This window comes from Diabrotica undecimpunctata, chromosome 10 (assembly GCF_040954645.1).
Source record: "Diabrotica undecimpunctata isolate CICGRU chromosome 10, icDiaUnde3, whole genome shotgun sequence".
Classification (NCBI taxonomy): Eukaryota; Metazoa; Arthropoda; class Insecta; order Coleoptera; family Chrysomelidae; genus Diabrotica; species Diabrotica undecimpunctata.
This window is the reverse complement of record NC_092812.1, coordinates 61,568,917-61,591,285: the sequence shown is the minus strand read 5'-3', so window position 1 is coordinate 61,591,285 and position 22,369 is coordinate 61,568,917. Positions and strand designations below refer to the sequence as shown.

General features: G+C 33.1%; 1 protein-coding gene across 3 annotated transcripts in view; it reads left to right on the top strand.

Moving 5' to 3' along the window:
• LOC140452069 (semaphorin-1A-like) overlaps positions 1–22,369 on the top strand; it is a 559,254-nt gene that overhangs the window by 476,058 nt on the left and 60,827 nt on the right. For all 3 annotated transcript variants that reach the window (XM_072546113.1, XM_072546114.1, XM_072546112.1), the window contains one exon: positions 13,236–13,741. In XM_072546113.1, coding sequence (XP_072402214.1) covers positions 13,292–13,741 — 450 coding nt within the window. In that variant the 5' untranslated portion in view covers positions 13,236–13,291. The remainder of the gene's footprint in view (positions 1–13,235; positions 13,742–22,369) is intronic.

Below are 22,369 nucleotides of genomic sequence, written 5' to 3'. Positions count from 1 at the left end.
TTCAAAATATACTCTTGTGTGTTGACAATCAAATCATCTAACCATGCAAACTTAGCAAAATGGTAAATTTTGGTTAATTTCACAATCACTGTTCTCTTAAGTCTTGTCGGCTGTACTACGTCATCCCATTGGCTAGTACAAAAAACCTAATTACCCTAGAGCTATTTATGACCCGAGTTTATAGCTTTTAAATTTTTTTTATTACCGTCACCTTGAGAGGAGCAAAGTTGATTTTAGTTAATTAGATCGTTTAAAAATATTTTTATTCCTTGTAAACATTCAATAACGTTTACCTTATGTACAGCTAGTAATTATGCTTACCTCATTAGAATCTAATAGGTTGGAGAAGATTAACAAATTACTTGTTAGAAGTCAAAATATATACAGCTGTTCAATGTCGAATGAGCGTTAGTATTTTTAACTTGCAAGCATGTAATTCTTCGATAGTTTTCAGATAGCCATCTTAATATTAAATTGTATTAAGTGATTTTATTCATATGCTATGGCGGCTGTAGATCAGCGATTATGTTACTGGCTTAACAAGCTAGAGGGTCTGGATTCGACTCTTGGCACTAACACTAAGAAATTTTTCAATTTCTCATTTAACTGAGCCGCCAGCGTGCTTCGGAGGGCAGGTAAATCCATCGGCCATGGCTATGTAAATGGTCGTTAAGTTATATTAGGAGCACTTGCGCGACCTGAAGACTAGACCTAAGTTAGAAGGTTACACTAAATTTACACTTTGATATTTAGCCCAGTCTGCTTAAAAAAAAAGGTTGAAAAATTTTTCGCAGATATCTGAAGCTTTTAAGACATAGGTGGGGGTTACTAGATGACGAATAGATGAAACAGTACTCGTATTTTTACCTTGCGTTTTTTTTTTAACAATAATTTATGGTCACAATTTGATTTTTTGTCTATACGTTTTTTCCCTTATATTTTACATAAACAATATTTATATAATTTTTTTATATCGAGAATATCTTTATTTTCCCGTTTTTTTAAATTAAAATTGATTAATAATTTACGGAGATATTTGCAAAAAAGCATTTTTTTTGCACTAATTTAAATTTTATTAATTTTTTTATTAACAAAATAAAATGTTATGAATACATTTGAACATCGAGGAATTATCGTCTTTTAAATTTGTGTGAAATTTCCACCCGTTGAACTTGCTCTATTAATGATGCTAGACACATTTAGAAAATTTCATAGGATTCTTTAAGACTTAAACTATCTCAGAAGTTAAATGCATATTGCGTTTTCGTCGAAATTATTTACAAAATAAACGTTTGAAAAAGGGGTTTGTTTTTTACTTATAAACAATTGTAATAACTTCCATATTTTTCAAGCTACAGACTTGTACGTACAACCATTGGATAGCTGGTAAAAAAACTCACATTTAAAAAAAACCTCACCAATAGGAACGAAGTTAGGGACTATATTTTGAAAAATCATATCTCCATTGTTTATAAACATTAAGAAGTAAAATTTGCACAAATTTTGAATGAAAATCTAAACTTTATAGTGAAACTTATTCATTATAAAATTCATCAAATTTTTCGAAACTTACAGCCCTTCGAAACGAAGGTACTTTCGAAAGATCGACATAGGAATTGGAGGGGATAACTGTTTCAGCTCCGTTTTTTTTTGAGATCGGAACTTCAAATTGAAACACGTAGGAAAAATTTACATTATCTCTGCTTCCATTGCAGCTAGAATCCTCTTTTTTTTTAATCTGGGGTAGCTCGTCGAAATATGAATAACTACATAGTTTTCACTGTCCGGGAAATATGGGAAACCTCGAAAAAATTGAGTCCATTTGAAATTCACCTTAAAAACTTACTTTTTGTTTAATTTGGCTGGAATAGTGTGTCGCAGTATTAATAATGACATAATTTTCATTTTTTGAGTCTTACTCTGTCAAACGCTTTCTTTAGGTCAATCACACACAAATGGTGGTCTATTATACTCTAGTGATTTCTCAGTAATTTGCTTTATAACGAATATTACATCTGTACACGATCTTCCACTACTAAAACCCTGTTGTTCATCTGCTAAACTTATCATCTGATTTATTAGCACTTGTAAAATTTTAGTTGTAAGTTTTAGCGTAGTATTTAACAAGTTTATACCTCTGTAGTTTTCTGACTGTTTTTTTATCTCTTTTTTTTGACATTTTCTCCTTTTTTATTATAAAATTTGACGCTATCAAATAAATAGAATGTAAAATGTTTTGTTTTAAAATTTTGGTGCAGAATTACAGCTACATTTGAAGTAAAATTATTTAAAGAATGAAACATTATTTAGCTCAAATAATATTGTTGCAAGATTTTGAACGAATGTTTTTCATTTCTAGTATTTCATTTTCATCACCTTCAGAATCTAAACTGTTATTTCCAATGTTAATTATTACAAGTTGGATATTAATATTAAAGTTATTTTCTTCTCTAATAAACCACTGTTCAATTAATTTGTTAGTATGTTCTACACTCTTTTCCCAGGCGACATCGTTACATTTTTGAATTGCTTCCTTCCACATACTTAAAACATGTTCGTCTCTATATCCATATCTGCCAATACATGTATTATAGGGAGTCTTGCAATCTGCGCATACTAATACGGTAGCATTAAAATCTGGGTGATACGGTGGCAATCTAAGTACTTCGTGTCCATGTTCACGTATCAATTCATCTACAATATATATTTTCTTGTCGATTCATCTTGGCCAATTGTAACAATTCTGGTTTTAACTGATCATCATCAAAATTAACATTGTATTGCTTCAACCAATCTATAATGTCTGATTTTAATCATTTAGTGGAAGGCTGTTTATTCATCATTTCACTATGGGGCAATCAAATATGGGTGTTCTAAATTGGGAAGTAATTGTGTACTTATCCATTTAGTAAATATTGTACTATTCATTTCAGCGTGATAATCTGCAGTCAAGGATTTGGAACAAAATAACAAACTGACGTCTGAAATAAAATCTGTTGTTGAACCGGCATGAACCACAATAAATCTTTTTTAATTATAACCACCTGGATTACGTACACTTCTGCTGTTATCATCCTGCAACGACATCATTTTATTTCCCCTAGAAAAATCCACGTTTCGTCTAAAAATACAACTTCTCGTGGATAAACGATACCTTTTATTTGAGGTTTTTTTTACGTAGTTCACTATTTATCTGAGTGATTGACCACACCGAATTCAAAAGTTTCCTGTTATTGCACACTCTGTTTTTGCAGCAGACAATGTCAACACGATACTGTGTAATTGTTGATTCTATAAATAAAAGCGTATTTTTAGCATCGACGAAATTTGTGGAATTAAGGGAGTTTTTTTAAAACTTGTATACGAACAGTAATGAATTTTAAAAAGAAAAATCTTTTTGGTGTCAATGAAAATTTTGAATAAATTAATATGGACATAATTTGTTAACTAGTGTTAGATAGATTTTTTGGAATTTTGGAAATGTCTTCTTCCTATATTAGGCCTGTTTTTGTCCGATATTAAATCTGTAGTCGTACCTGTGACGTTGACTGACAGCTGTCTCACTATCTTTTAAAGAGTCTTCCTGGTGGTCTAGTGCCTGTTAGTCTTAAATCTCTTTCTGTCCAGGATAGTCTCTCACTATCCAGTAATTAGCATGCTGGTTCCATTTCCGTCTTCTCTACCTAAACCCACAGTAATATACATTTATGATACACATATGTATCCGGTCTTTTACAGAGTCCTCTCATTTTTTTTTATTTGGTATCCTGTCTCTTAATGTTTTCCCAGCAATTGATCTCAAGGTTCTCATTTCTGAAGTTCAAGTATTGTCATCATCATCAAGTTGTATGTGTCCGCTGCTGGACATAGGTCTCCCTCAGCTCTTTCCATCTGTCTCTGTAGCCCAGGCTGTGGGGGAAAAAAGGGTGATTTTACACTGTAATCCAGGAATTTATGTAATTTGGCCTAGGTTATAAAGGGCAACCTCAGGAGCAATCCCCCAGTTCATTCAACAAAAAATTGTTGGTAATTGTTTATTTATGAGCGTTTATAGGTGCAAAATACGTATTGTTTGAGTTTTTTTTCATTTTTTTGCCTGAAGTAAGTGTTGTAATGGGTTATTTCTGTATAGATTATGAAAGTACTCTAAAAGACCTTCAATTTGAGCCGGTATACGTTCAATTTAATTTATTTTTTATTCCAAAAATGAACAAATAAAGGTCAAAATTAAAAAACGTAATATTTATTGCACAATTGTTTTTTTTTATTTCAAATATATTACATTTAAGCCTATTAGTTTATCGCACGACCTTCAATTTTTTTTTTCTTAATGCTTCTCTTTCTAAAGCCGTAAATTTTCATATTCGACTGGAAAATAATGAAAATTATTTATGAAGTTGTAAAATTGCAGTTATAAACATTTAGAGCTGCAGCTCCTCCTATGTACCCTACAAATTTCTAATTTGCAGATTATTGTAGCTGGCTTCGAGACAAAGATTAAAAAAAAAGAGTTTTCTACGACCAATAGGAGCCGAGTTAGCATAATTTTTTTTTTAAAATCACAGAGGCTTTATTAATAAGTGAAAGGCCAGACCCAGACTTGGACTTTAACATCATATAAATTTATCAGAAACAGTGTAATATATAACAAATTTAATAATATTTAAAGGGTTTTTACCCAGATACTTAGTGACTTCACTCATGTATACGTACTAACAGCATTGATGTTGGAATTATCATTCCGAAAACGTTCTGTGATGTCAGCGCCAAAATTCTCTCCTCTGCCTTGCAGACGACGTACCTCAAGTGCTTATCAAAGGTTCACCTAGTATCTTGGACTACTTCCAAGTACTTCACTTTTTTGACAGTATGGGATAGTATGAGGTTCCTGCTTTCCATTCACGTCTTCACTTTGTTGGGGGCTCGGTTCGCTCTATTCATGACTGACAAGTTTTCTTTCTGCTCCATCAGCACCACCAGGTTATCCGCATACGCTATTGCCTGTACACCAATGCCCATGTCGGCCTCCAAAATCTTGTTGTACAGAACATTTCAAAGCAATACCCCAGGACGGAGCCCTACGGCACTCCCGTCGTGGTCCTCATAGAGTTACATCTCGCAATAATGACCCTATCTGTAAAGTAGTTCCTGACCAGGTTCTATAGATAAGTAGATATCCCCAAGTCGCCCAGTAGTCTGACGATAATTTTCCAACTAGCACTATTAAAAGCATTTCTTATATCGACAAAGAAAGCCACTATCCATCTGTTCAAAAGATTTTCGCAAAGTTCTTTCCAACATTTTCTTTTTTCCCTGTTTATTTCTCGCACCAGCTCTTTCTTTATGGCTGCAAGTCTTTCTACCTCATCTTCCTTTGCGCGGTACCTCACTATCTTCTTAGCTCGAGGTAGCGTTTTCTTATTTCTTCAATCCTCTCCGTCCACCAGTAGGGACCACTGTTTGCTTTTCTACCCCGCGAACTGCACCTTTCTATCATATCTTTTATTTTCTCGTATCCCTCTTCGATGTTTCGGACGTGGCTCTCCATCCCTTGGATTTCCTCTTTGAGTCTTCTCTTGTCAATATATTTCGACGGGCCTCCCTTCCTTGGTTTTGTTAAGTTTCCTTTAATTTTAAACAAAATGTACTTGTGGTGAGTGAATATTTCTCCACCCAGGACGTACCACAATGCCACCTTTCAACTTATCGGTATTGTTGCCATTGTGGCTTCGATATGTGTTTTGTCTTTCTTCCCTGACGATGGTCGCATTACCGTTTATTTTAATATGTATGTAATTTAGGGTCTGGAGGATCTCATTCCACATTTTTCTCCTCTTAATATTCCTTGGCGCTTCCTATGAAATAGATTTTGCATTCAGATCCCTTAGCAACGATTAGTTTTTTTCCTGCTATTTCCTCTACCAGACTCTTATATTCTCCTAGTGTATATTAGGATTCAAAAGTATCTAGTCCAATTTTGACATTTGCTTGCAGGTGATGTTATATATTTTGTATAACTCTAAGTCTTTGCCATCTATTCCTACTCCTTTAATAATTTCCTGAAGGCTTTCTCGAAGTCTATAAAGCACATGTGCACAGGATGATTGACATCTCTACACCTCTGAACCAGTACTTGCACGCTGAACAGTGCCTCTCTTGTTCAAGATTATTACGGAAACCAAATTCCATATCACTAATTTTTCTTTTAAATCTAACATAAATTCTGGGTAAATTATCCGAAGAAAGATTTTTAAAACGTGATTCATAAGACTCATTGTTCTACAGTCAGAGAACTTTTTAGCATTTCCTTTTTTTTGAAGCTTCACAAATAGAGAGTTAAGCAAGTCTGTTGATATTTCCCCTTTTTCCTTTATTCTTTCCCCTTGTCTGTTCTTCCAAATATTTGAAGTATTTCTGTTGGTATTTTATTGTGTCCTGTAGTTATTCTGTTTTTGGCTATTTTTTGCATTTTCTAATCCTTCCATTGTTATTATGGGATCTGCAATACAATTTTGTATTGCTTTTACTGGTCGTTCATAGTTAAATAGTTCTTTAAAATGTAATCTTCCCATCTTTTTAATTTATCGGTATCGTTTATTATACGTAGTTTCATTAACTCTCATTGATAGTGATAGAATCTATCTGATTTCTTTTGTCTTTTTTAGGGCCATCTGCTAAAAAAAACCTTTACATATATAAAGTTGCCCCAATTTTTAGTTAAAACGTTTGTTTTCTCTATCAAAATTACTTTCTGTGTGAATTTTGGGACACTATGTATATGGAAGAAAATCAAAATGCGAAGTTTAGTTCTAAATCTCCAATTAAATTTGTTACTGTTTTCGCCATACTAACAATTTTGATACACAGAACGGTTTCCTGTATTAGTTACGAGAAATCTAATTGAATTGCACACTAGCCTCGAAGGAAATGTAGTTTACTTCAATACGTTAATTACAAAGACTAATTAACTATCACCTTTCCGAAGAAGAAAATCTAAAATTAGGTTTTCATGTTAACAAAACTAAAGCATCATTATAAATGTTTACTTTCTGGGAATAGTGACGTAAACGCAACTTCCAGTATTTCGAAATGTATAGAGAAAAAATAAACATTCGTCTATATACAGTTAGAATAAATCTCTCTATCATATTTTTATTAGTCGCTATATACACTGATCTTGAATCTTATAAAGTTTTTTACAGTCTTCTAAATTATTTCCTAAATTATTATAAAATGTCTTGAATATGTCGACAAATATTTTACTGTCAAAATTCGGGATTGCCAAATCTTTCCAAAGAATCCTGTAAGTAAAGAGTAAATAAGTAAAAAATAAGTAGTTTTAATTACATCTTAATTATCAGAACATTAACCTATAATTCTAATCGTTTCACTATATTTCTTACCACAACTATTATTATCGCGATTTTTAGCCATGCGACTCCCACTTCCTTTAAGGGAGAGATTCAGTCATCCCAAATATCCACAGCATTAAAAGGATTAAAGGTCTGTTAGATGATATTATTATTATATTGCCTTGCAATTTTAAGTTCAGAGAATATTTGTTGAAAGACTCAATTTTAGCATTTCTTTGATCGTTTATATCTCCTAAAGGGGAAGTTGAGTCATCTCAGATATCTACAGTATTAAAACGATTAAAGCTCTGATGGATGATATTATTATATTGCCCTCCAAATTTAGATTCAGAAAATATTTTTTAAAAGACTCAATTTCGCATTTTTATGATCGTTTATATCTTTTTACACCGCTCGTTGAAATTAAGTACAGTACCTTCGTCTATAAAAATAGAATCGATTCCAAGTTATGTAACACAAAAATGTTAAAAACCATAATCATAATCAGATCATTCACGAAATAGCAATACAAACAAATACTTTTTATTTATATTCTAGTACTCTCTCTGATTAAGTCGTGAGAAGTGGTTCAACGAGCTCCGATTGAATAAAAACTCACTATTGATCAAATTATTTGCCGCAAAACCGAAACAATTATCATACAAAAACAGTACCTTACTTGTTCACTCAATATTTTCTTCATTCGGTTGTATATTAATATATTTAACCTAAATATTCCATTTTCATGATCCATTTATTAAGGTAGTTTAGATTGGTTATTCACAGTTTTACCGCCTCTTGTTAAAGATCATGATAATTGATTAAACCCAAGGTTACAACACCCAGATATATATGTATATATATACGTTCTACTTTTTCTTGTTTATCTGTCCAATATTTACTCTTTCATCTGGTGATCTATCTCTTTGTCGTTGTTTGTCATTCTTTTTGTTCCATTTTTTGCAATTTTTATCTTGCGTTTTTAATAACTTTTGCTCTTAGATGGTACTTCAGTATATACAATATAATGTGTCCTTTAGTAATTTTTTATTTTATGTCTTTCTATAGGTACTTTATTTCACGTTAAGAATGGAACGTTTGGCTTATGCAGATCAGTGTTGCCAAAAATTTCAGGCATGTGTTACTTACTACTAGACTGCCGATATGGGAGTCACTCTAATCAGAGCCGTATTCAGCACTGTGTAGATGTAGTTAACTTAATTTCACGAATAAGCGGATACGTATACTTGAATACAGAATAATGCGTTATAAAGACTTGTCTTTTATAGTCAGATATAGTTTTGTAATTATTATAGGTCTGATAAAAATAGTTAAATTTTAATATTGTTTAACATTACATGTTTATTAACGCTTTAGATAAGATTTAACTAAAATCTAAATACAACTTTATTTACATGTAAATAATAACAACAATTACTTGCATAAACATGTTTCCTTGTATATACATGGATTCTCTTTAAAAGGGATGTTATTTTATTTGAAATTTTTCTCACTATTACCAAATTTTCACTTTTGCCGAACTATCACTTAATACTTTTCGGATTTGGCACTTTTGTGTCCTCCTATTTTCACAGTATCACATAATTTATTCACTGCTTATTAACTTCATTCTCTATCATCGCTATTACTGTCATCGCTATCACTGTAAACCGTCACATTTATTACCACAGGATGAATATCGTCCATTAATCCGTCAATAATCCTAAATTTTCGCTCTTCTTTAATAGCAAGTTTACAATAGTTTTTCCAGTGGTCCATTGTTACACCAAATACATTGCTTTTATTAATTGTTCCATTGCGGCGGTCTTAAACTCTAGGTTGTGTGAGGCAATATGTCTTTTGACTTGACTCCATACCTTTTAAATTGGATTCAACACACAATGGTATGGAAGTAGTCTGAGAATGGCAACAGTTTTCTCTTTGCACATCTCGTCGATTTTATATTTATGTATTCTTCTTTGAATGTGTTTACGACTTCCATAAGCTCTTATTTTAAATAATTTGATCTTTATAAACGCTTGTGTCGGAATCACTTCTTCTCTCCTCGAATGGTACCAGGCGTTGTCCATCACCACAATTTTTCTCTGAAGGATTAGGAATCAGATTTTCCTCAAGCAATTGCTCAAATAGATGACCATCAATCTCATTATGCTAGTCCGCTGAGTTTTTATTAGCTAAAAACCAAAAAGCAGCACATTCCTCCCTCAATTGATAAAAATCAATTCACTACCCGCATGCACTATAACAAATCGGGGGCCTCCGTTGTGTCGGCTGTTTTAGGCCTGTTGACAACCCCTTAACAAACGCATCCCTCGCTCTTACTTCTCTTTGCAAAAAACAAAGTTAATTTCATGGAGTATTCTTTACATTGTTGTGCGTGACAAGTTGCTAAATCTTTGTCTTTTTAACCAGTGTAAAAACTTTGTTCAAAGTGGGCGGTAAATTTTTGAAGAAAAAACTATGCATGATGGAGCGGCGCCGCGTATGAACTACTGCGTCGTAAGTGAACTTTATGCTGTTCACTCTACTTTTGGTACATTTTCTTGTTTTTAGGTCTTCGTCGTCCTTACATTAGCTTCTTTGCTTATTTTAGGAATAGTACTAGAACCTACTTCTGTCATAGCACTTACTTTATAGATTAAACTTCCAACACTTTCACCACTCTTTAAAATTAGATGATAATTAAATACATTTAAAATAATTTGTTTTGCACAGATACCCAAGATATTCCCATTTTCAATGAACATTAAACTATGAAGTCAGAATAACCACAAAGCCTTGCTATCATTATAGGTACGAGCTACGAAGATAATTAGTTTGTAATGACCATGATTCTACTGGCATGTTGTATTGGCATCGAAAAACAATTAACCTGTCTTTAATATAATTAAAATAATATGAAATAAAATTATCTTTTGTAAATAATATTTATTTAAAAATAATTTTCCCTACTTTTCATCTCTTGTGTCCGATGGGCACTTCTGATTAGTTACGTTAGAAAATATTTAGAAATCATCTACAAGTGTGTTTTGTGGATTTCCAGAAAGCCTTTGATTCTGTGGAAAGTTGGATAACTCTTAGGATTCCACATAACTTCATTTATATTTACTCGTTGTTAAGATATTTTGTAGTAAATTTATTCATTGTGATTTGTAAAAGCATTTCACATCATTTTGGATTTAAGATTTAATTTAGTACTAAGAATCATTTAAGTAAATTAATTTTCAGATGTAGTTACTGCTTGACCACAAACACTAATGGCATTACTCGAATTCTAGATTCTCATGTAGTTACTTTCTTATGTTAATTTTTGTATTTTGCATGCTTTTCGTATGCTTAAAAATTGTGAACATACTTAAAAAACGCATAACATAGGCATACCGTTTAACTTTGAATGACCTTGTTCATGAATTTTATTACATTTCAGACAAATAGATCCTTTATATTTGTATATGTATATTACAAAAACATTAAAGTGACTTGATTTCTTTATTTTATTTAAATTTGTATTTTAGTGCCAAAATCAAATAATTATGTATAAAAGTTAGGTTATGATCATATTTATTTTGAATTTATTGTGTGGGGGTGAACATTAAAAATAAGGGAGACTTATTCCATGGCTTATCTCCATTACGATTTTTTTCCATCGCTCGTTATGATACTGATACTGTAATGTATGCGGATGTCGATACTGTTTATCCTTCGGGTTGCTTGTATTAAGACTCTTAAGGAATTAACATATGGCGAGCGTCACGAAAGTAGCGCCACAAAATAGTTGGAGGAGTCCATTTATGCGACGAGGCGAGCCCGTTCTACAACATGTAAACTTTTTCAATTTTTATAAATATTTTACCAGAAATAATAACTAACAGCTGTTTTATGTATTTTCGAATGTACAAAAAATTGTTAAAATATACTTGAATAAACTTGTAAATCGATGATTGTAAAAAAATCGTAAAATAAAAAACGTAAATAAATAATAAAATTACTTTATTCATAACGATAACTTAGCAACGATTATCATCAATCCAGAGGGCATAGCAGCGACATGGAAACAATATTGTGAAATGTTGTTTCATAGTGACCATGAAGACGTGAATCCAGAAGAAATAAATGACGAAAAGGAATCACATATTTTAAAATTGGAAATAGAAACCGCAATAAAAAAATTAAAAACTGGAAAATCTCAAGGAGAAGACGGAATCACGGCGGAGCACTTAAAGAAATGGGAGACATAGGATTGCAAGTAATGTTCAAACTGTGTAATGAAATCTGGAACACAGGACAATGGCCAGATGATTGGTGTAAACTCACTTTCATACCCATTTATAAGAAAGGCTCACCAACTGACTGTAATAACTACTGCACTATAGCCCTGATCGCACTTGCTCCCACGCAAGTAAAGTTCTGCTAACTATAATTAACGAGAGATTAAAATCAATACTTCTACCACAGATCCCACAAAAACAATGTGGATTTGTCCCTGGAAGAGGCACACGAGAACAAATTCTCAATCTCAGACCAAGTATAGAAAAATCTAGAGAATTTAATCTAGAAACATATTTGTGCTTCGTCGACTACTCGAAAGCGTTCGATAGTGTAAAGTGGCATAAAATGTGGGGAATATTGAGGGAAATGGGTACCCCCCGAACATCTAATATACGTACTGAAACAACTGTATATCAACAACACAGCAAACGTAAGAGTCAACAACATATACTCCGATAATTTTAAACTAAAAGCCGGTGTTCGTCAAGGATGTATTATCTCTCCCACGTTATTCAATATATATATATTGAACACATCATGCGCATTGTATTAGACGGATGGCAAGGAGGAATATCAGTCGGAAGCCGAAAAATCAGCAATCTCCGCTATGCTGACGACACTTTAGTACTAGCATCATCAACAAATGACCTTGAATACATCATGAACAGACTAGATACTATTAGTTGTGAATATGGACTTAAAATTAATGTACAGAAGACCAAGGTAATGATAATCGATCGAATTAGAAAATAACCAGCCGGAAATACAAAACGTAGCGGGGTTTGAAGTGGTAAGCCGTTTCAATTACTTAGGTTCTGTTATCAAAAACAATGATGGATGCGAAGAAGAGATACATCGACGCCTTACAATGGCCAGATCAGCAACGGTCAAACTTACTAAAATCTGGAAAGATACGGACATAACCAGGAACACAAAACTGTCCCTAGTACGGACGCTTATCTTTAAAACTTGGACCATTAAAAAGTCCGACTTACGACGTATAATGGCCTTTGAAATGTGGGTATATCATAGAATGATGCGCATATCCTGGACAGCACATCGCACAAATGTCTCAACATTGACAGAACTCGACATCAATACTAGGCTTACCACAATCATCAACCAAAATATATTGAAGTACTTTGGACACATTACCAGACGAATGGAAGGCATGGAGAGGTTGGTCTTTGAAGGCAAGGTAGATGGTAAAAGAACCCGAGGAAGATCGCCACTCCGATGATCAGACCAAATAAAATGTGCTACCATTTACTCTCTGTCTGAGGCAGCACGCCGCCCCCAGGAGAGAGAAGAATGGATAGCAACCATTGGTCAAATACCATAACGTCACCACATCCTTACGAAGGATAAAGGATACAGGAGGAGGACTTTATTTAATTTTAAAAATATTATTTAAAATTTAAACATATAGAAAACAGTATGAAGCTTCACGCTGGTCTACAGTACCACCTACTGTACCATTTTTTTTTCTTATTTGTATTATTATTTTAGTTTTTAATCGAAATACCTGAAACTGTTTATCACGCTATCTTTAGTATGTGTTTGCATTTACTAACATATTTTCTGTTGTTTCAGGCCGAAAACGGTGAAAAAATGACGCTCCAAAAGTGAACGCTACCCCTCAGCCCAAAATGAAGCTCCGTGCCTTTTCGTGCCTTTCAACAATCTCTCTAAATTATTTTCTCTTGATATTACTATACCTTATTAAAATTGGTCATGGATGGTTGCCAAATACAAGCACAAAGCTCGTCAATAATGCCAACAAAATTCGTAGTATAGTGTTTAGGGGGAATACGTCGTCAATCGACCATTTTACTGTCTTGTATCAAGACGATGAATCTATTTTATTGGGAGGGAGGAACCAAATTTATAATTTATCGATGTTCGATTTAGCTGAGAAAGCTGTAAGTTTAGACTCCTGGCCCTCTTCCGAAGCGCACAGTCAGCTTTGTAACCTCAAGGGGAAAACAGAAGATGATTGCCAAAACTATATCAGAATACTGGTACCTACAGCTCCTGGTAAATATCTAATTTGCGGAACCAATTCTTTTAAGCCCCTCTGTAGGATTCTACAAGAAAAGGTAAGTTTGCATTCTTAACTTTGAATAAAAATATAATATATTTACATCACTTTCATTTTCTTGCCTAATCTTGCCAAACTTACCTCTGGCACAGTATATTGCTTAAAAAGAATCGGTAGGTTCACTCTGCCGCCAGTCCTTTGTTCTTCATGTTCCATTTTTTTCACGCGCATCATTTCCACGCGCAGATAAATTCCAGTTTTTGATACACTGCTCAATATAATTTTTAATACACTGCTCGAAAATAAATAGGAAAAGTGTGACTTGTGGCGACCTAAAATTTAATTAGATTTTCGGAATAATGAATACTTTCCTAAATTTAGCGTTTTCGACAATTATCAATAAAAAAAATTTTTCAATAAAATCCTTTATAAAAAGGTATATAAAAGAACTTAGTTTCCTTGTGGAATTATCAATAGTTTCCCAAAATAATTATTACTGTTTGTCCTTCAAAATGTATTATGTTGAATCCATCAGTTTTGATTAATCGAATATTAAATTTTTTGTATTCATTAGAAAATCACACTGTATTCACTGTTACTAGTGAGAAATCTCATAAAACGAAGAGCTAATGAGGAAACTATTGTTCTGAAGCTATTTTCTTGTGGCATTTTAAATTAATTACTATTTAAATGGGAATAAGCCACAATTAAAGGTTAAAATACGTTTATTGACGTTTCAATTTCCACTTCGGAAATCGTTCTCAAAATACAAACATTAGTAAATTAAACAATTATTAAATTAAACAATTAATAAAGTAGCCACATCATTTGCAGCCATTTAAAAGGATTTCCTTCAGTATCTTTAGTTCTTAAAACCAAAGGTCCTTTTAATAAAGAAGAGAAACTGAAAAAATATTCTTTTTCGTCATTTCATAAACTGTAAAGTTTTTGCTGCTAGAGCGAACCAACGGCATCCAGTCATATGGATGGAAAATCTCTAGTTCAGTCTTTTTTCTCGGTATCTACCTCTAGTTGGTTGTGTCTTGGTATCATGAACTTGCGGTCTATAAATTTCAAATTGCTTGAGTCTTTCATAAATCAATGTAAACATGTATGTCACATGGGAGTTGCGATTCTGTCCACCGCATGTGTCACAATAGTAAATAACATGCTCTACTTCGGAGGGTACAATAGTCTTGGAGATGGCGATATAAGCAGAAAGCAATGTGGTTAGACCTCCTACCGGCTATTGATTCATACCACATGTAGCATATTTCTTGACCGGTTGCATTGTCGTGGACCGTTAGATTGTATGTCCACAGTTGACGCTTATAAAAAATTACAGATGATTTTAAATCGGGAGTCGGTAGGCATTGCTGCAAATCAAAAGTATAATGTTTTGATCAAACAATTAGTTTTGGATATCTGGGTGTCTTGTCTTTTCTCTTCATATGCAGTGTCACCGCCTTTTTTGTACTGTTCGTGTTCTTGAGCGATGCTTATGTTTTCTCTCATCTGTACAAAGCTTCAGTCTCATTTTGAATTTATCACAAGTGAAACAAGTATACACATCTCTTCTTTTTAAATGATAAATTAAATTTTTTAAACTCTTTTGAGCATATTCTCATTGAAACGGGAGATAAATAGGTTTAACAAAAAGAGGTTAGTCTTTGTATGTGGGTATATTTTATTTTATAAAAACCCTTAAAAGGGCAACATTAAAAACACGAACGTTTTCGGAACAACTGTTCCATCATCAGGTTAAAATACCTAAAATAAGTATAAACCATTTAATTACAGTAAACGTGGTTTAAAATTTTGACTAAGGTTAAAAAAAGCAAAATGGTTATACTTACAGGTTACCATGCCTGAGCCACCAAAATATTTGGGTAAAAACCCTTTAAAATGTAATGTGTTACCAAAGATTGTACATGATGTTGATAATATTATATGATGTTTAATATTTTAATTAAATTTTACTTCAGGTAACATACACCCATGCTTAAGTGAGTTCCAGTGTCCGGAGAGTAAACCTCTTCAAACGGACTTCAGCTGGTAACTGATTGATAAGATACCCATGAACGGTGTCAAAAACAAAATGTCAATGTACCATGAAACAATATTAGTTAAACATAGTATTACTACAGCCAAAAGATTAAAAAACTTTGATGATGTTAAAATGATAACAGCAATCCAGGTGTTGGGATTTAAAAATTTTTTTCTATAATTATTTAATATTGGATATAAAAGATGTAAATTACTGGTGTTGTTGAAGGTCATGTTTAAGAGAATGACGTATGCATTAGGCAGCTTATGTTACTCTGTATCGTAAGGAGTGTGGTCTAAAAAGTGTAATTTGTGACGAATTAGCTTAAATATATGGAAATGTCCTTTTATGTTGCTTACATCTAGGACAAGGAACAATGAATAGTATATATTTGTAGCTAATGTAAGACTTCGTTACATTAGCATTAGCTACATTAGCTATATTAGCTACGACATTAGCTACAAATATATACTATTCATTCAAGTCCATATTTAACAAACAATAGAAGTAGTCAGTTTTATACCTACATGTTAAAAATATACAGGATGGTTAAAATGTTTTTATTGTTTATACAGTAAAATTAATTTAAATTATTTAGAATATTGCAGTAGATATTGCTCAACTGTCGTGTAGTGTGTGCCTTGTAATTTATAGACTCTTTTTCTTTATTGATGTGGCAGATTTCCAAAAACTTTACATATTTTCTTGCATTAAAACCCTGACATTTGGGTAGTCTAAATGGTGCCCAGTTTTTTAACGATGGTCAACTGCTGCACACATTTTTTTCTGTACAGTCACTTTGGTGTTATTCTCGGTTTGAGCCATTGTGAAGTTTGACCGACATAACAACTCTGACAATTGGAACAAAGCAACTCGTAGATACATTAGTTTTATAAACAGTTGTCTTTTGCGGACAACTGTTTTCAAAAATAAATAGACAAAACCCTATCTATCAGTAGCTTTTTTAGATGTCAGTAAAGCCTTTGATAAGTTATGATACGAAGGTGTACTCTTTAAGTAAAAAAAAACCAATACTACCCTGTCTAACAGACCAGTACTTCTTGGTGAAAGATGACTACACTCACCTGCATCGCTTTAAAGCAGATGTACCGTAAGAAACAGTATAGTAGGTGTAAAATTTAATACTGTAAAAAACGTATCAGTAGTAGATATACTGAAGGTAGAATATTTTTCTTATCATTGTTTCGTTTTATAGTTTTACACGGAATTTAAAAAATACCAGCATTGTAGAGCATAATAGCCTCCTTAAGAAAATCTCCTCGTTAATTAAAGTATCTTTAAAAAACCTATAAACGTTTCGCCATATTTCATTATTGAAATCCGATCTACGTTTTACAACGTCGGTAATGAGAAGCTATAGACTTTCAAGTGCCCACCTGTTACACATACTATTATGTAAATTAGTTCATGTGTACATGAAAGTGAATAAAGCATTGCCGAATGTCTCCGTCAAAGAAATAAGAGTATCATTAATTGGGTGAAACTTTTGAAATGGTTAAGTATACCAGTTACGCTTAAGGTTTTATTTCCTTCGATCTCATTCACGTGTAATATTAATTACTCGCCGTGAACTGGTTTGGGTGGGTCAGGCAAGTGAACTGAATAGTGTACACGTGAATGCTGGCCATGAGAGAACAAATTATACACACAAAATAAACGAGAAGCTGTCTAGAGCTGTAGGGGACGCTTTACCTACTAAATAATAATGATGACTCGGCGGACTTTCAAAAAACAAGTGTATATAATTTTTGCTAGAGAAAATTATTATATAAATTATTAAAAACAGTGGATAGATACTCTTCAATCTTCAGGCCGTTTAGAAGCAACTTTTGCTCTGTTTTTGTTTTGTTCGTATGTCCAAATAATGAAAATTATAATCACTAGGTGTATATACAGAGTGGCCCAAAAGTCTGGAAACGGCAAATTATCTCGTAAATTGCTAGTCATAATTGTACAAAATTAGAGGTGCACCTATTTTGAAATACGGAGATTCCATATTTGATATTTGCAATGTTGCCAAATTTACCGTTTCTCTTATATTATTAGTAACTTTGGTTTTTCAAATTCTGTGAACACCACATCTAGGTACTCTATCTACTTACGGAGTTGGGAGTCGGTCGCCCCAAAGTCTGAAGTCGATTCTTTCGGCTAAGTTGTCTGTGGTGTATCCGCTGAGATTGGGGTGTCTGAAGATAATGAATTGAGTTTTGTTAGGGTTAGTTATTACTCTCCATCTCCCGCACCATCTATCGACTTAGTCAAGGTGATTTTGAGCAAACCTACATAGAGCATCTGCATCTCGAGATCTTGTTACGAGAGCAGTGTCATCTGCGTAGAGTAAAGTGAGGGTGTTTGTGTTTCGTGGGTTGGAAAAGTCGCTATTGTATATAGTGTAAAGTAGTGGTGCCAACACGGAACCTTGTGGAACTCCTGCTGTAGGAGTAAACCTCGAACATTTACCGTGATTTTACGTTGAATGGAAATGGCAGGCCGATGTTCAGTAGTTTCTTGATCAGTCCAGCATGCCAGACTTGGTCGAAGGCTTTTTGAACGTTCGATTTGAATACCATTTTTTACATTAAATTGTTAATAATTAAAAAAACGCCTAAATATTTACAGAAAACACATAGGTTTTGTTTATATAGGCCTTTAATAACAAAAAAAAAATCAGATAACTGGATTAGTCACAATCCCGAGAGAAATCTTGAATATGAAAGGGCTTAAGATAATGTTCAGAACATTTAAAGAAAAAAAGTAGCATGAAACACTCAAAATTAATTTTTTTTTTTTTCATTTCCAGTCCTTTGATTTAAATTCTCTGTACACTGTCATTTGGGATGCTCACGATGTCTGCTGTCTTACTTAGTTTTTATCGACGATTAAATAATATTTTTCATTTTTAATGTTTTTACTCTTTTTTCCATTCTTTTTAACTTTAATAGATTCAATAATTTAACGACCAAAAGTATAAAATGATAATGACTTGTAAGCTTTTTTTGGTACGACTACATTATTGTGTGTGTATAAGTTACACATCATTCATTTTGAGATTTTCGGGACGGATTACTAGTTTACAAAGTGCGAAAGTGAGATTATTCCATACATGGTATTCCTTGTTCAGGGTTAACTGGTTGATATGGAAGTCTGCTACTTAATTTCAACAACTAAATAAATGAATCGATATCTTTTATTTTTCTCTTGCAATAAGACAGTAGTTATTTATGGTTTTAAAATACCAAGTGTTGCAGAAAAGCATAAAATACATTTAAAAATGAATTTGGACAAGAAGAATGTAAAAAGTATCAAATTTATCTGGTCTAGGAAAATGATCATAGATTAGACATAATATTTAAAAAAGGAATAAAAGGGCGGTAACATTTTCAATGGCATATTTTTGATAATAGACCAGAAATTGTAGCAAATAAAAATATTTTTTCGTGACACTCTTTGATAGAGGTATCTAGCGACTGCTTTTGGTAAATTTGGCGATAAAAATATGTTATAAACCCCAAAGGCCAAAGATTAATAAACTTTATTTTTTACTTATAAACAATATATAAACAATTTAAGATCGCTATTTGATTTTAAATACTAAAGGTAAAAGTTTATAAATTATATGGACAATTGACACAATTTTACTAAAAAAGCATAGAAAATCCTTTAATATGCGAGTTTGCAAAGTTATTTTTGTTAATTTTTGCTTAATTATTGCAAAAATAGCTTCAAAACTCGATTTTTTGAAAATTATTAAAAACTTTTCTAAAAATGCACATAAAACTTTAATTTCCCGTGATAATAAGGACAATCTCACATGTATTCGGCTATAAAAAATTTAAGTTTCAATTAAGTTACTGCACAATTGAAATGGTTTATCCCAGAAAGCTTTTGTTTGCAACATTATGCGTAAACTATTAGACCTACATGAATTCTGAAAGCACCAAATTAAAGAGAAAGGCATATTTTACCAAATTAAGTAATTTAACGATTAAACAATAAATGTTAAATATTTTAAACTAGTTTTACAAAAGTACTGTGATTTTAAGCTTATAAACATTTAAAATAACTCTACCCCACCCCCCTTAAAACTCGAGTTTGTCCTTTTTTTATTTCCCTATTTTACTATTTCAAAAACTGAATTCATAAATTCAAATTTATAAAAGTTTCAATATCTCCGGTTCTAATCCACGAAAATTGATGTTTTCTTTTAATTTGAGGCACTTTGTATATAGATTATAAAAATTAAATTAGTTAATATGTGAATTGTTTATTTAACCGAGTAATTTGTTTTAACAATTTAAAAAAATATTTATTTTGCTTTTATTAATAAATAAATTTATATATAAATTTTCCTTTTTTCTTATTATTATTAGTTGAAAAGGTTATGAAATGATAGGTATCTTAAATATTTATGTATTATAGTTATAAATAATACCTTTTAAAAGAAATTTACAAAAAAATTAATTTTTATTTGAAAATCAAATCTATACCTGTTGATTTTTCTTGAATTATGCTTATTATTTTTAAAATTACTTTTCTTGACTTAAAAACACTACAAATATGTTTTAAAATGTTTAGGACAATAAAAAAGGAGGTAGTGGAGCACAAATAAGGGAGGGTATTAAGAACAATATAACAGAATAATTAGATAAATGAAAGACAGAGGGGAAGTAGTAACATCAACTAGGGGAGAATAATACAAATTGTAGAAGAGTTCTTCAGATAATTATACACTAAGAAGAGACTCCTAAACGCAAATATAAACAGAAATAACTTGCGGAGGACCCACACTAATAACTAAAATACAAAATGATGCCTATATAATCAAAAGATCCCAACAAAGTGGAATAATCAGTTGCATACCACATATGGAATCTTAATCCACATATTAACATCAAGATTAGTTCCAAACTGTTAACCATCAACGGCTGCTGGTAAAACTCTACGAAATTACAAAGGATTTCCGACTAACAAGGTTAATGAAATGTCTTCTCCAGAATAGACGCTTCTACGTAACGCTCCAGTCCAAGAACAGTCGGTGGAGGGATAAAATAAATGGACTCCCACACGGAAGTGTCCTCTTGCTATACAACATTTACATCAACGACCAACCCAAAAACTAACAAACAAGACAGTTTATTTACGCGGATGATACAGCTGTGGCAGCTCAGGGAAGTACCTTCAATGAAGTTGAAGTAAAACTGACAGATGCCCTAGAAGACTTAACACTATACTATGATGAAAACCATCTGAAACCCAATCCTATAAAAACCCAGGTGTGTGCTTTCCACCTTAGAAACCAGTATGTCGGAAGGACACTGGAGGTGGAATGGCGTGGTCAGATGCTGGAACACAATGAGACGTCAAAATACTTCGGCGTACGTCTGTATAGAACTCTGTCATATCGATATCATTGTCAAGATATCAAGAAAAAAGTAAGCGCCAGAAATAATATCATCCGCAAACTAACAAACACAAAATGGGGAGCACAACCATACACTCTTAGTGCTTCTGCCTTAGCATTATGTTTTTCTGCCGCCCAGTTTGGAGCACCAGTGTGTGAAAACTCTGCTCACGCTAGAAACGTCGATGTTGCGTTAAATGAAATGGTTCGTATAATATCTGGTTGCCTGAAAGCTACACCTATCGAAGAGGTCTACCCTATAGTTGGACTCGCTCCATCTGCTATCAAAAAACAGGTCACGTCAGAGATAGAACGAAAGAAGCAGGAGACGGATCGAAGACACCCCTTGTATGACCACCAAGCTCAGCCAAGTAGATTAAGATCTCGGAAAAGCTTTCTGAAAAAATCACGATCCCTTCCCGAAGAGCCTAAGACGCGCAGAATACACCTATGGCAAGCATCATCTACAACACATTTTGCTCCCTCAGATGAAATTTCCGCTGGACACAATTTGCCGTATCCCACATGGAGAGCGCTAAACAGACTAAAAACTGGCGTTTCACGTTGTGCTAGTAATCTGAAGAAATGGGAATACCAGTAGGACAATGCCTGCGACTGTGGCTCGGTTCAAAATAGTCACCATCTACTATCATGCGTGGAGACGAGAGAGACCTGCACAAAAGAAGACCTATTCTTAGGTCTGACAGGCCTAAGAATAGGCAGGCATTGGAAACACAAAATTTAAAGCTGTTGGTGTTCCGGACACGGAAAGTAAGTAAGTTCCAAACTCTAAGCTTCTATAAGCCAAACGAACACGTAGGTTTCCACACAGTTTATGGGACTAACGACAATAAAAGTACTTTAGAAGAATGTAAGATTGACCACCATTACACCAATATTATCTACAGTAATTGAAATCAAACAATGGTTGCGACAAGGAGACCACATGTCACCCAAGCTGTTTTGGAGCACTTCTCCTTCTTTAGGTGCCGTGTCCTTATTTAGATGTTGGCCGTAATCATACTTACAATTACATGAAACCTTTCTCTATCGGCTGCTGCGTGAAATAATTCTGGTACTATGGAACCACATCATTGCCTAATATTATGCAGCTATGAAAGTTTCTTTCGACCAATCCATATATTTCTCTACACATTTTCTTGTATTATAAGGCGAAGTAGATGGTATTTATTAGATCTGTTAATTATATGGCAGAA